The sequence below is a fragment of the Choristoneura fumiferana genome, chromosome 15 (genome assembly GCF_025370935.1).
Source record: "Choristoneura fumiferana chromosome 15, NRCan_CFum_1, whole genome shotgun sequence".
Lineage (NCBI taxonomy): Eukaryota > Metazoa > Arthropoda > Insecta > Lepidoptera > Tortricidae > Choristoneura > Choristoneura fumiferana.
This window is the reverse complement of record NC_133486.1, coordinates 10813484-10828523: the sequence shown is the minus strand read 5'-3', so window position 1 is coordinate 10828523 and position 15040 is coordinate 10813484. Positions and strand designations below refer to the sequence as shown.

Sequence of the window (15040 nt, the reverse complement as noted above, 5' to 3'; positions counted from 1 at the left end):
GTTCTATTAACTCTCAAGCAGAGGATCGTGGGTTCAAACCCCGGCTCGCTTGTGGCTTCGGAACTTTAATGCATAAAATCTTAAAACTTATCGTAATTTTTTACCCCCGACGCAGAAGAGTCTGTGTATATGTATGTCTGTGTGTCTGTCTCTGGTACCGTTGCTCTTAAACGGGTGAACCGATTTGAATGCGGTTTTTTTATTTGAAAGCAGGGTTTCTTAGAATTGTTTTATCAAAATCGGTTTAGCCGTTTTTGAGATATTGAACTTTGAAGTGACAAAGTCGAGGGTTTTCCTACTTTTTGTTAATTAGGTTAGGTTATGTAGATATAGGATAGTTGCCGATTTATAGAATGTTTCTGAAAATGCGAAGTGAAGGTGTTCCATTAACGCTACACGTACCGGTGTATTTACTTAGATCCGATTGCTTCCCATGTGTTATGCAACATAAACCAATTAAAAAAAGTTTTAATTTCCAGTGCTATATTTTTTTTTCCTTAATATTGTCGGGCAAAGGCCACGAGTAAAATATCTTTCTCCAGGCAGGTGTTAAGCCAGGGGATCGAAGTCCGAAGGAAAAGCGTCGAAAGTTGTCTTTGACCATGGGACTTTAAATTCAAGGTTCGGTTCGAATTGTTCCTGATTCGTCGTATTCCTGTTTCGTCGGATTCCTGATTCGTCGTATTCTTGTTTCGTCGAAATTATCTATACATACATAATCAAATCTATCATGCAGTAAACCAGTATTTATCAGAAAGAAGATTCGTTTTAAATATTAAATACAAAAATAGTCACGGTAACTGCATAGTTTCATTTGATATTGAAAATCCGACGAATCAGGAATCCGACGAAATAGGAATCAGACGAAACAGGATTACGACGAATCGAGTAGTAGACGTTCTACTCGCATAACTAAGCTACTTTTGTTTTGTAATATTTTTAAATATTTAACTTGAATTTAGATAATTTATTGATCCGCAAAGTTTAATCGTTAAACCGATTTTTTATTTTATGAATAAATTAGTATGAATATGAAAAAAAATAAGTGCAGTGATCATATTTTTTAAAAGTTGCAGAACAAAAGTAGTTCAGTTACATGAGTAGAATCGAACCTTGGATTTAAAACCCCATGGTCAGAGACTCCCTGTATATACGCCCGAGTTGAGAAACTTCGATAGCGCATTGTAGGATTTGGAGTTGCTATATTCACTCACTAGATGGCGATTCCTGGTTGCTGCAATATCTAAGCTTCTACGATGGGACAAAAAAGAAATCTGATGAAAAACCAGCCAAGAGCGTAAGGACACAACTAAATACTTTTCTAGGGATTTTGTACAATCTTCCAAGTTTAGGTATAATTTTATATCTTAGGCTGCTATTTGGGTCAATCGCGCAATTTGGGTGAGAGGCTCATCGGCGTCGCCTGCGATGCGGATTTTTGTCCCCAGAGCCTTCGTGATCGCAGAAGAGTGGCTTCCCTGTCGGTATTCTACAGGCTACATTTCGGAGAATGTGCTTCGGAACTGCACGACCTTATTCCACCTGCTCCCTACTTCCACAGGTCGACCAGAAGTAGACTCCACCCTTACGTTGTCAGTATTCCCAAATACCGCACAAAGTGTTTTCGATCTTCCTTCATCAACCGCACGTTACAGCAAAGGAGTGGAATTCCCTGCCTGCGACTTTGTTTCCTGATCACTACAATTTGGCCGCTTTCAAGTCCAGGGTGAATGATCATTTACTAGGCAAGCGTGCTCCATCGTAGGCCTCATCCTCGCTTTCCATCAGGCGTGATTGTGGCCAATAACGCAAGCCTATATTGCATAAAAAAAACAACTTTTTAGTATACCTTGTTGCCATTGTAACGTCTCCTGAGTTACTTATTATAAGTATGATTTTATGGGGTATAAATCCACTAAAAGTTAGGAGTTGTGACAGTTGGCGATTCCTTCATGGCTCATCTAATAAGCAGTCAATATATACGATGTAATGGGTATAGAACTTTTAACTACTCGTACAATTCTCAAGCAAACTTAGCTTTAATAGTTTTCCTTGTAAATTTGACAAACTACTAATTAGGGTTCGAAAAAATCCGATATTTATTATAAATATCAAATAATCGGATATATATCCGATACATCTCAAAAGTTTGATATATATCCATTTTGTATGAAAGCCATAATTATTATTTGTAAAATATATTAACTAAAATTGTTTCTGCACTTTATCAATTACATTCTTTGTAAAAAAAATATAGAATAAACACAACAAAAACTTACTCTTTCGTAACGAAATTTTTCTAACACGACTGACGCCATTAACGCGACAGAAGTGTTGCCATTAATGGATTAGAACCTACTAAGTATCAGGGGAATATCTTTTAACTACTCCAACGCCATCTATATTTGGGAAGTAAAAATACAGTAAAAAAAGGCCAAAAACTAGCCTAAAATTACCTAATAATATCAAATTTTTAATAAAAAATCATTTGATATATATCGGATATATATTATATATCATGATATATATCCATTGATATATATCCTCGAATCCTGCTAATAACTCATCATCATTATCTCTGTCTGTCTATACACGTCCCACAGCAGTACATAGAGCTCGTCTCAGAATGAGGGAGCAATTGACGAACGGATGGCCAAGTATTTAGAGAACCTGACTACGAAGCTTGAAGGCCTGAGTTCGATTTCCGGCCGGTAGATATTTGTATGAATAATACGAATGTTTGTTCTAGGGTCTTGGATGTTTAATATGTATTTATCTATGTAAGTATGTTTATCCGTTGCCTGGTATCCATAGTGTACACGCTTTGCTTAGTTTGGGACTAGGTTAATTGGTCTCAAGTGTCCCATGATATTAATTTATTTATTGACGTATGGAATCCTAAAAAGTAAGTACAAAACTAGGTCCTATACTACGAAGTGCAAAATTCGAACTTCGTATCTTGCCGTCCCACTTGCACTTATATTATTTAATACGAGAGTGAGAGGGACGGTACGACTTCGATTTTCGAATTTCGTAGTACCCCCCCCCCCTGAAGAGACCCTGGATTTGATCCCTTGACATTCAACTCCAGACACACCACGTGAACCCCCTCAGCCACCATGGCTTCTTATTATACCCGCAAAAAGTCCAATTAGGATCTAAATGGTTCCGTATTGAAGTCTCGACGCACCGTCTGTACACGTGCCGGATGACCTTGGCCGGCGACTCGTGCTAGGCCCGTGTTTCTGACTACCCCTACTATGTTGAGGGATGGGTAGGTTTCGTCGTCAATTTGTATATCTATTTAATACATTTAAACGAGCAATTCTTGTAAATATAAACTAACGAGATTCTAATTATACAATTAGATAAGGTATAAGGTTGCCTGGAAGAGATCGCTCTTAAGCATAAGTCGCTATTGCTCACCTTGTAATTTTAATAATTTGTTTTCTGTATCGCTTACTATGTCTGGTGTACAATAAAGAGTCTTTGTATTGTATTGTATTGTCGAGATTCTATATATACATATATGTATATATATATATTATATATATAATTAATCGATCTAGCTTGGTCTTATCTCTGGGAAAACGCTTATTAACGAGTTTTAGCCCGTGTAAAGCTCGGTCGGCCAGGTACTCGCACTAACACTCCCTGAACATCTTAAGCTCTAAGCAATATAATTTTAAAGTCTCAAAAAGATATTCCATTAAAGTAGGTACCTTTGGTAGGCAGGAGGTTAATTATGTGAGACAATTTATTTTGATCAACAGTTTATTGAATACCAGAAATATTCAATACAATTGCGATTTTTTTTATCAAAGCCAAAGCTGCCTACTTTTTTGAATTTTCCACGCGCACATCACTATTGCGTACTGATAGCAATATCCACTATAACTTGACCCCTCTTTATACTTTGCCTCACTTCGTTTCCACGTGTTTTGCACCAGACAGAAAATCGCAAAGGTCCAAGCAAGCTGGTTGGGAGATTAAAATGATTTGTTTGTTGTCAGGCGTGCTTTGTTTCACTGATATTTAATGGGTTTTGTTCGCAGTTTCGGAATACTGGAATTCAGATCGATGGTTGCGTTAATATGAAAGATATATTATTGTAGAAGGTTATAGAAGGTTCCCGAATGGCGTCCGCGGACCGGGAGACGAGCTGTCGGTAGGCCTCCAACAAGATGGAGCGATGATCTGGTTAAGACCGCGGGATGGCGTTGGATGCGGAAAACACAAGACCGGTCTGAGTGGAGAGCCTTGAGGGAGGCCTATGTCCAGCAGTGGACGGCTTACGGCTGACATGATGATGGTGATGATTATTATACAGGTTGATTCACAAGAGCTGGCACGAATGGATTGAACGAAAGTAATGTCACTTTGACAGTTTTGTAGAAAAATGACAGATGCGTGACATTTGTGTGATGTTATTCAAATAGGTAACGCACAGATTTTTTACTCACTCATTCAATCCATTCGTGCCAGCTCTTGTGAATCGACCTGCTGCAGATCAAATGCGAAGTCCAACTTTTAATCATCAAGCTCAAACTATACAGGGTGGCTCATTTAGATTGGTCAGTATGGGAAAGTCTGAAACTATAAGACTTACGAAGATCTGTTCTTAGGAACCATGTCACTATTTCAGTAACAAGGAAAACTGCATTCAAACATAAAAAAAAACTTGTTCTCAGTCTTGGTATGGACATTGAACAAGTTCGTTTTGAAAAAAAAGAAACTTATTATTTCTATTTGGATATCGATAGTGAACGTCATAAGGAATAAATGTTACTATGAAACATGATATCTAGAATGACTAAAATGCAGTGTTTTCATATTTTTAATAATGAAGGTTTTATTTTTCAAAACGTCTGGATTCGATTCCCGAGTTGAGTACCTAAGTAAGTACGAGTTTTTTTTTAATGTATGAATGTAGTTTTTCTTGTTATTAAAATCGATGACATGGTTCCTAAGAACAGATCTTCGTATGTCTTATATTTTCAGACTTTCCCATACTGACCGATCTAAATGAGCCAACCTGTATACGTCCCACTGCTGGACAAAGGCCTTTTTTCAGCATTCTCAGAGCTTAGGTTCACTCGGGTCCAGTGCGGATTGGGAATTTCACACACACCATTGAATTGTAATTTTGCATATGAATTACGAAAAACTCAAAAATGCGACGCCGGATTTCTAACCCACGATCCTAAAGGGCATAGGACCTAATAAATATATTATTATACACTCGTAATACATTGAAGATACTAACATAGTTCTTAAGTTTCTATTGTTACTAACATTCTATGGAACAAATTAGTTGTCTGATAATAAAATAATTTTTTTTATAGGTTAAACCACTAGACCACCACGGCTGTTAACCGAACTTTTGAGTAGGTAACTATAAATTTGGTGTTTTGCTCCCCACTGACATAATTAATTAGAAATCAATACTCTCTATTATGCTAAATATAGTTGGCTACTTTGAAAGGGTTACTCTCGGGTTACTAGTTGTCAAAATAATGAAAATATTACAAATTTACCGCTATGCTGGCAGAGGTAGAATGTGTGTTAGAGAATATTTGCACTTAATAACATATAATATAAAGCGAGGCAATATAAAAAAAAACTTTTATAAGGAGTAAAGTCCGTCCTGCATTTGGCCATAAATTTAAAACTTTAACACCATTCCAGGAGTGTGTAAATATTCATCATTAAAACGTTTGTGTGCGTGAGCTGAGATTGTCTTTGTAAGATAATTAGACGATGGAAAGAAGTAGAGCCGAAATTTGGAATATTTTCATATGAATAGTTTAATCAGTTATTAGAATAGTTGTAAGTGTATCGTCAAAGGTTACTTAAGAAATATTAAATGACGTAATTGATTAATTATATTGTAGTATACGTCTTAAATTTTTAACTTGGTTTACTTTAAATATATAATAGTGACTACGGTAACTAACACACAATTCATACTAATATTATAAATGTGTGTGTCTGTATGTTAGTCCGTCTTTCACGTCGAAACGGAGCGACGGATCGGCGTGATTTTTGGCATAAAGATAGTTTATGGGCCAAATATAGGCAGATATAGGCTACTTTTTATCCCGGTCAAATGCACAGTTCCCGAGGGAACAACGCACGATAACAGAATTCCACGCGGGCGAAGCCGCGGGCAAAAGCTAGTATTTGATAATTTTATGTACCTAAGGTTTGGGACAGGCAAACTGACGGAAATACGAGCGGAGGGACTTACTTTTTTCTTTCATTCTGAAAAGTAACACTGACATGAAAATGAGAGTTTGTTTTAGACATACAGCATTACTGCTAAGGCTTAGAAATAAATAAAGAAAATGGAGTCTCCACGGTTTTCGCCTTAACCACGTGTGCACCTCCGCTGGGGGCTCAACAGGCGGTATCGACCCAAGCTATCGCGCCGGACAACGAGCCACAGTAGCACTGCATTTACTTAGCTAACCAATTTCATCATCATCATCAGCCGTAAAAAGGTCCACTGGTGAACAAAAGTCGCCCCCTTCACGCCACAATCAACGACAACGCGCCACTTGCACCCGCAACTCTCACAATGTCATCAGTGTACCTAGTGGTAGGCCTGCCAGCTTGTAGTTGCCATTCAAGAACCGGTCTACCCCAAAGATTTCGTAATCCGTTCTTTGAGCGATGTGGTCCGCCCATTGTCACTCCAACTTGTATATTCTTCGAGCTATGTCGGTTAAGCTTTACTTCTTCGGCAAATTTCCGTATTCCGGATTCTATCGCGTAAAGAAGCAACGAGTAAAGCTCTCTCCATAGCTCGTTGTGTGACTCTGAGCGTCTCTATGAGGCCAACTGGCAAGGACCTAAGGAGCTAAACTTATTTGTATCTGGTTACTTGTATGACCTAAGAAAGTTCAATATAACTTACTAAGATGTACGTTTCTCTGAAGGGTCGAATTCGGAACGAGGAGATCCGACAGAGAACTAAAGGCATCGACATAGCTCACCGGATAAGCAAACTGAAGTGGCAGTGGGCCGGCCATATCAGCCGAGGAACCGATAACTGCTGGGGTAAACGATTTCTTGAGTAGAGACCGCGAATCGGCAAGTGTGGCGTGGGATGTCCTCAGACTAGGTGGAGCGATGATCTTCGCAGGGTAGCTGGCAGTAACTGGATGAGAGTGGCCGAGGATCGTGCTCAGTGGCATGCAATTGGAGAGGTCTATGTCCAGCAGTGGACTAAGATAGGCTGATGATGAGAATGTATTATAGACGTGTTCTAGCGATATGTTATTACTTATGTTCTTTTGGGAAAAGGCAGTGAAGGTTTTTCTATTAACGTGCTTTTTGTTTTGTGCGATTCGAATTACTTAAATGATTTTTCATTGAATAATTATCGCTCCATAGATTCCGCTAATATGTAAGTTAGGATAATACACTGCTGGACGAAGTTTGGTCTCGTACATTCACCTGCATTAATAGTTATCAGCTACAGCGGAGCGTGCAAAAATATCTGACTCGGTCCTAGAAATAGATATTATATGTATATATATATATATATATACGTCAGATATTTATGTATGCACGCAAACTGTGTCAGATATTGGTGCTTGTGATGTTACATGTAATCTTGTAAGTCAAAAAGTCAAAATCGGGGAGCTACGAACGAAGTTACCGTGCATATATTCTAAAAATTCCAAGCCCTTTTCAGTAGATTAACAACTGTAGTTAACATGTGCTTAATACGAAAACCGATTTGTGATACAGATTTTCTTAGAAATAATCCAACCGATGTTCGCTTTGAATCAGAGTTCCAAACTTAATCTAGTAAGTTTACAGACGAGCATTCTAGAGTCTAGACTAGGGTAAAGAAAATAAAAATGAGAATAGCTTGTTAGTACTTTCTTCTATATATAAAATAGGAAAGTACCTTCAAAAGGAGTTATTTAACAGTAACTGATATCCCACTATCTTACCCGCAGGACGATGAGTTTTCGGAACTAATGTGAAATTTACCACGAGCTTTACGGTGAAGGAAAACACCGTGAGAAAACCTGTACACACCGGTAAAGAAATTTAATGGTAGGTATGTGTAAAGTTCCCAATCCGCACTGGGCTGAAGAACTATGGCCAAAGCCCTTTTATTCTGAGAGGAGCCCTGTTACCCAGCAGTGGGATATAGGCTGAGATGATGATGATGATGATGAGGACTAGCTTACTCGCAGGGTGATGATAACTCGAAGGAAATGAGAAGAAATTATTCTGAAGTAAATAAATGAATCCTTCGGTTTTCTTTGGATTTCGACAAAAAAATATATTATTTCGAATGAATGTGGCAACCCTACTGTTGCGGTGCATTAAAGCCAATAGGGGCGAGCAATGCACCGGAGAATGCTACCTGCTATTACAGTCCCGGTGACATCGTAATCCGCTAGGGTTGTCAAACCTTATTACATGAGGTGTGAAGTAAATTTTATAAAAAAATTGAGTTACGAATGTGACTACGCGTTTACTAATAATGTTAGTAAATAATTGGGGGGCCCTATAAATAATTGTAGGGCTAAGCCAAAATAGTGTATTTTTGTAATCGTGAGTCACACGTAAATCAATGTACAATTGGTGACAACCGCACCAAAACCCGTTGTGTAGCCTGAAACATCTAAGATTATACGTATATACATACCATACATACTTACAGAGGGACAGACGGCAGAAAAAAACTTTATTTTATACAACGAGTGTGTAAAGATTTCAGAAATGTTAAGGTAGTAATGAACAATTTACTTTAAAATTCTATTTTGTTTGTGCCAACCCTGTCCTGCCATTACGATAATGTGGTGAAGACCTACCTTACTTCCGACCTCTTTGTGTAACCTCTAATATTCCTTTAATTAAAACCTTAAACGAATAAATATAAAGGAAATATAGGACTTCGAAGGCTCAGGTATTTTTGGTGTGATTTACTTGTTTTGTTTAATATAGGTAGTTTTTTATTTTTCTTATATAATGCACGAGGGAAAGAAAATACATATAGGGTGGAAATTCAATGTTGAAGTACTCAATTCGCACTGGGCCTAAACTGCTGATAATTATAAGTAGTCCAAGCCCTCTCAGTCCTAGACGAGGCCTGTGTCCAGCAGTGGGCCAATTGATGTTTATGTAATTGATATTTATCAGACATTTAGACAGACAGATACATGAAAACCAATAGAAATGATTTGATAGCGACGGGTGGCACGAAAGCTGTGACCCCGTTAGTTCTTCTATTCGATAATAGATGGCGCTGGCGATTATATTGATGGTGTAGATGGATGGAGTCGTTTATACATAAAAGTATGACAGAAATTATTTAGCAACTTATAGAAAGTATTTTTACTGTGATTTGTCTACTTCCAGAGACGCATTACCTCAACGAAACGTCAACGTACATACCCCTAAAAAGGTTTAGTACTATCACTAAAACCATCAACAGCGCTGGCTCTAGCACTTGATTAAAGTAGAGCGAGATTGTTTACACCGCTTCCACGCGTCTCAAAAAGCGCTATAAAATTTTAATTTGTACTAGAAACTGAAAAATGGCAGCTCTTGCCATCTGGAACCTAGAGCGACCGCTCTATCAAACAAAGAAACTGTCCTGGGATTCACCATTGCGCTATACAACTACCTAAATAAGTCTACAGTGTACATACTGCGTAGTGTGTGTGTATATACTGCGTTATAATAATACACAAAAAAGTCCCTACTGAATGACCGTTATTTAACGCTCAGCCTTAACCCTTAGACCAAGAAAGCTGATTCGTGAAATTCCCTAGGTTGTCACCAAGAAATACGGACGTATTTGACAACAATTATTAATGCGGAAATCTGCAAAGGAATAGGAAAAGCTAGTATCCATTAGCAACTCACCCCAACATAATGTCCATCGACGAACAGCTGCGGGATCCTGATCTGGTCACTCTTCATTCTGTCCCTTATTTCATCTTGATACTCAGTGCTCATGAAGACATCCCGCTCCTCATATTTCACCAGTAGGTTTCTCAGGATTTTCTTGACCAGGTTGCACCGCTGGTACGTACTGCGGACGATGCCCATGGTCGTGGTGTACAGGACTACTTTACCGGCATCTTTTTCTTTGTAACTCTGCGAAAAGAAAAACAGGACATTAATAACTTAATATTAGAGAAAGATTACCGTAAGACCAGATTTCTCCTTCTCCTTTGACCGGATTTCATAATGTAAGAGTAGAATAAATTTATTCGGTGTAAAAAAGTATGTACATAATAATGTAATAATGTACCCTTTTTCATAATTTTCATTTCTCAAATTTCTGAAACAGTATTTTTTTAGGAAATGCAAATAAATCCTGAAATCAGCACGGTTTCAAATAAATATGTATTTTATGGCTAACGTTGTTACGCGAAATGAAATTATGAAAAAAGGGGATATAATTATGGAAACATAGGGATTTTTTATGGATCCTGTTTTAAGAATATAAGGTATAAACTATTACTCATTTCATTGCAATGCGTTAATCTTCTGTGATTAAAAAGGTGATCCCAGGCTCTGGAACTACCTATCTCAACGAAAATATATATTAATTACTAAAGTTTTTCAAATGGAAAACTACCACAATAGATACAACTAATAACAAATCATGTATTCATTGTGATTAATAGAGTAGTAACTCAAAGTTTTCGGAGCTTTTGAATTATGGTTGTACAAAAGTAACCTTGTCTCATCGTTATTAATAACTAGCCGCCCGCCCCGAATTAGCACAGATACGTCTCATTCACTCACTCTCAATTGTATGAAAATTTTTATATCCGATTATTTTACACTTGCTTACAATTTTTTAAACGTTTTCGTTCAAACAAATCTTCGCCTGAAAATTACAAACACAACAAAAAAAGAATTGACCAGAGAAGCAGCTGTTTTGAGGTGATGGGCGAACGTAGGTAGTATACATTTATTTAATTAATTCATTTTTATTTTAATGTATCTGCAAAACTTGGTTGATGACCAAATGCATTATAAATTCGTATTACAATTGCAATACAAAAAAAAAATACATAAAAAAATGTTCTTACAGTATTTTAAATAAGTACAACTTATTATTAACTACCCTATTCTTAATTTTTTTTTTCAATAATGAAGTAGTCATTATACGTATTTAAAATATTATTTTTATGATTGCAAAGTCTATTCCGCGTTTGTGTGTTTTACCTATGTACATTTGTTTTTTTATCATCAGCTTAATTAATGAAAAGACGTATAGGTAGTCATTCACGATGACGCGTGCCGTGGTTCTTATTACAATGTCATTAATGTCTAGTTTTGACAAAATCACGCGTCTTCGTGGATGGCACTAGGTATAGTTAATAAAACGATTGGAAGTTATTCAACAAAAAGGGTTAGAATTAATGACATCATCAAAGCAAAATTGAAACAAAACGCTAATAGGAAGGCAACGAGACCCCCTTATATTTTAACAACAGTGACATCTATCGGTAACTAGACTAACCATTTACCTAACTTCTTATCTTAAATCATGCTCCCTTCAGTTTAAAGTACGTAGTACCGAATATTATTCATAGATGGCACTGAGACTACAAAGTTTACAATGTTGACGATAAAAATTATCTATTCGCATTATTCGCTACGTACAAACAAACATAAGTTGCTTACAGTATTTAAACGATCACATCACCCCAGCCTATATACGTCCCACTGCTGGGCACAGATTTAAACGATTAATTATCATTTTTTGAAACTATTTATTTTAATCGGCACAAGTAATAGGATTACAACTAAAACCTGGTTTAGACACGCAAGAATAATCGCACAAGTTGTATTAGGTAATGAGAGGACATAAAGCGAACGAGTTCAAAGTGGTCAACCGTGCACCGCAATGTAATGAGGGTGTCTAAGACAAGATAGATGGCGCTAGTATCGCCCGTTTACCAACTATTGATATTTATGTCACGTTTGTGATTGTTCAGCCGTTATTGCGTGATACAGTAACAAACATCTAAACATACAAACCTCCAAACATCCAAAAATCTTCACAAACTTTCACATTTATAATATTAAAGTAGGATTGACAATGTTTTTAATTTGTCTACGCGGTGACCCGGGCCCGTGGTGCAACGCGGAGCTTTAACGGGCTATATCTTAATTTATTTTAATTGACAAAAAAAAAACGTATCCAATATTTTTTTTATAATCTAACCAGACGGATTAAAATAGAATACTTAGTAGATTGTTCACTATGAGCATAAAACGAGCCATTTTACCCGACACGTTCATATAGCCACTCAAACCGGTACGACGAGGGTTGATAGATATGTCGAGGGAAAAATGGGCTTAATGCTCGAGTTGTAGGTATACTCTACTTTTCACTTCGATTGAATGGAAATGAAATAGCAACAGTGGAAACATTGTTCACATACTTACCTTAAAAATTTCTTAGTTTTATTTTTCATGCATTGCTAGTATAATATTAAATATTTAGTTTTATTGATTTATTCGATTGATTTTGAGTTATATATAAATTAAAAAATATTAAAAAAATATTTAGAAACTTTTTTGTTTGTGGCTCTTAACACCGTGGTCTTAGACGAAGATTTTTCTTTATGCACTAGAGCATAAAAAGTCATTTTATATCGCCTAGATCCAGATAAACACGAACTTTGGTTATCTATTGTTTGCCCGAAAGTTATATGCCATAATTTCATTTGCCCGAAGTTCATATGCCCGAAACTTCATTTGCCCCAATGTTTCGTTTACTAGAAAGTTTATTTGATATATTCTTATTTTCCCGAAAATTAGATGCCACAATGATACGAATGCAATACGTATAATTGTTTTCCATATTATTAAGTGCAATAATATTATTTAATAGAATATTCAAATGCTTTACTAAATGGTGTTTATTTTGATTATGATTGATTAAAATTGCTTTTTTCTATTACTAATCTATCTATTATCTTTGTGATCCGGGCTGCTATAAAAAAAATACCTAACATCGAAGGTTAAGGCGGGCCTTCTGAACCTAACCTATCCGAGTCGCTTCTGCTCCGAACCGTCTTGCTCGCTCGCACAAATCAAATGTCGCAATTCTAACCTAACCTAATCTATGTGATTCAAATTTACCTAATTCAAAGGCTTGTTTGACGTATGGGATTTATCAGTATATAGTGTCGGTACTCACCATTTACATGGATGGCAAATGATATTATGGCATGTGATACTTATGGCTTACAATGATTATGAAAAATGAAATTATTAAAATTCATATTATCGGAAACAAAGATTCTGTCATTTGATTAATATGGTAAACAATGAGTAGTGAAAATGAATTTATAAGAAACAATATTATGGCGGTTGAATATTATACCACATGAAATTCGGGCAAGTAAAGGTATACCCACGAACTTTACGAGCATGAGAAGTGAAAAAAAATTACCCTGAAAATTTCCCAATTCTCTATAGATAAAGTTTTCTCCGCAAAAATAAATTTCTAAGTTTATTACCACTTATTTTAAGTTAAACCTCCATTGAGTATAGGTTAATGCTTTTCCTTAGTTACATAACCGTCGCCTTTCATATTATGCGACATCAATGCAAAGTAGGTATGTAGGTGGTATTTGCCGACAGGTGTTAACAAAATTACACATGTCAGTCTGACAGCGAAATGCAGGATGTACAAATATTCGTCATGTTTGGCATGTCAATGTAAATGTACAGTCGGAGGCAATTTACTGAGTAATTTACTTTAGGAAGTTAACTAAAAAAACAGTTATGAGTTGCAGACAGTGTGAACATTATTATTGACACCTAAGTATAATTATTAGTAGAGATGCCGAACATGGGTTTCACCGAATACGAAAATTCGGCCGAATGAAATGTAATTTAATCATGCAACTCTTGATTAAAACAAAAAAAAACACAATAAAGATCTGATTGATTATATTAAGGTATTATTTTATTATAAATATCACTGTAGCCGTATCTCAAAACAGTTACATACTTATATTTTGTTTTTAATTAAAACCAGCTTTATTATCTATTGTTATTGGGAATAAAGCTAGTGTCAACAAAAACATAAAGCCTCATTGTACCTTATAAAAATAACACATTTAACACTCAACTTATACATGGCTCAATACAGTAAAATATTTGAGTACCACTTTGCCGAACATTGGGTGGTTTAGCCGAATAATCGGCCAAATACGAATATTTGGTAAACCTGCCGAATGTGCCGAATACCGAATATAAAACGAATATTCGGCCCATCCCTAATTATTAGGTATTGTTGAGAAAATATTATTAAGCAACATAGCTAATGATTAAGTAATCAAAATGAAGTATTTAGTACAGTACAGATTTATAGGCAGAAGACTCATCATCATCATTGTCATCATCATGATATGAGTCGTAGGTGGTCCTCTGTTGGACATAGGCCTCCCACATAGACCTCCAGTGGTTTCGATTGGAAACGGCCTGCATCCACCGTGGATCCGCGGATTTGACCGGGTCAATAATAATAGCATCCATCCGAATTTTTAAAAGTCTACTCGGTAGATGCAAGTGAATGCGTCGAAATATCGGGACCTAATGTAGAAAATAGGTAAGTACCTAAACGTATTAGTTTAGGAAAATAAAGGTTTTATTTCAGCGTTTAATTGTTTTATTTGACTATTGTAAGGACAAAGTTCATTTAGCCAGCGTTATAAAAAACCACAGTACATAATGAAAAAAAAAAGGTCACATTCTCAGCGACGATATAGTTTTAAATACCTTATAACGACCATAGTAATTAAAAGAAGCGCCACCATAACTCATCATTCATTAGTAGTTAGACAACAGACATCTTAAATCTTAACATCATTAAAAAACAGTTAATTGGTCATTTCACAGTCATTCATTTCTCAATTACTTAGCTGACTGTACTTGCGGCTAGGGCTGCCAAACATACTTTATTACGGAGTATACTTTTGCTGGGTTAGTCTAAGTACCTACTATGTAGATATTTATAGATAAACACAAA

General features: G+C 36.3%; 1 protein-coding gene across 1 annotated transcript in view; it reads right to left on the bottom strand.

Moving 5' to 3' along the window:
• LOC141435788 (uncharacterized) overlaps positions 1 to 15040 on the bottom strand; it is a 123749-nt gene that overhangs the window by 17488 nt on the left and 91221 nt on the right. The window contains exon 3 of the mRNA XM_074098609.1: positions 9898 to 10131. Coding sequence (XP_073954710.1) covers positions 9898 to 10131 — 234 coding nt within the window. The remainder of the gene's footprint in view (positions 1 to 9897; positions 10132 to 15040) is intronic.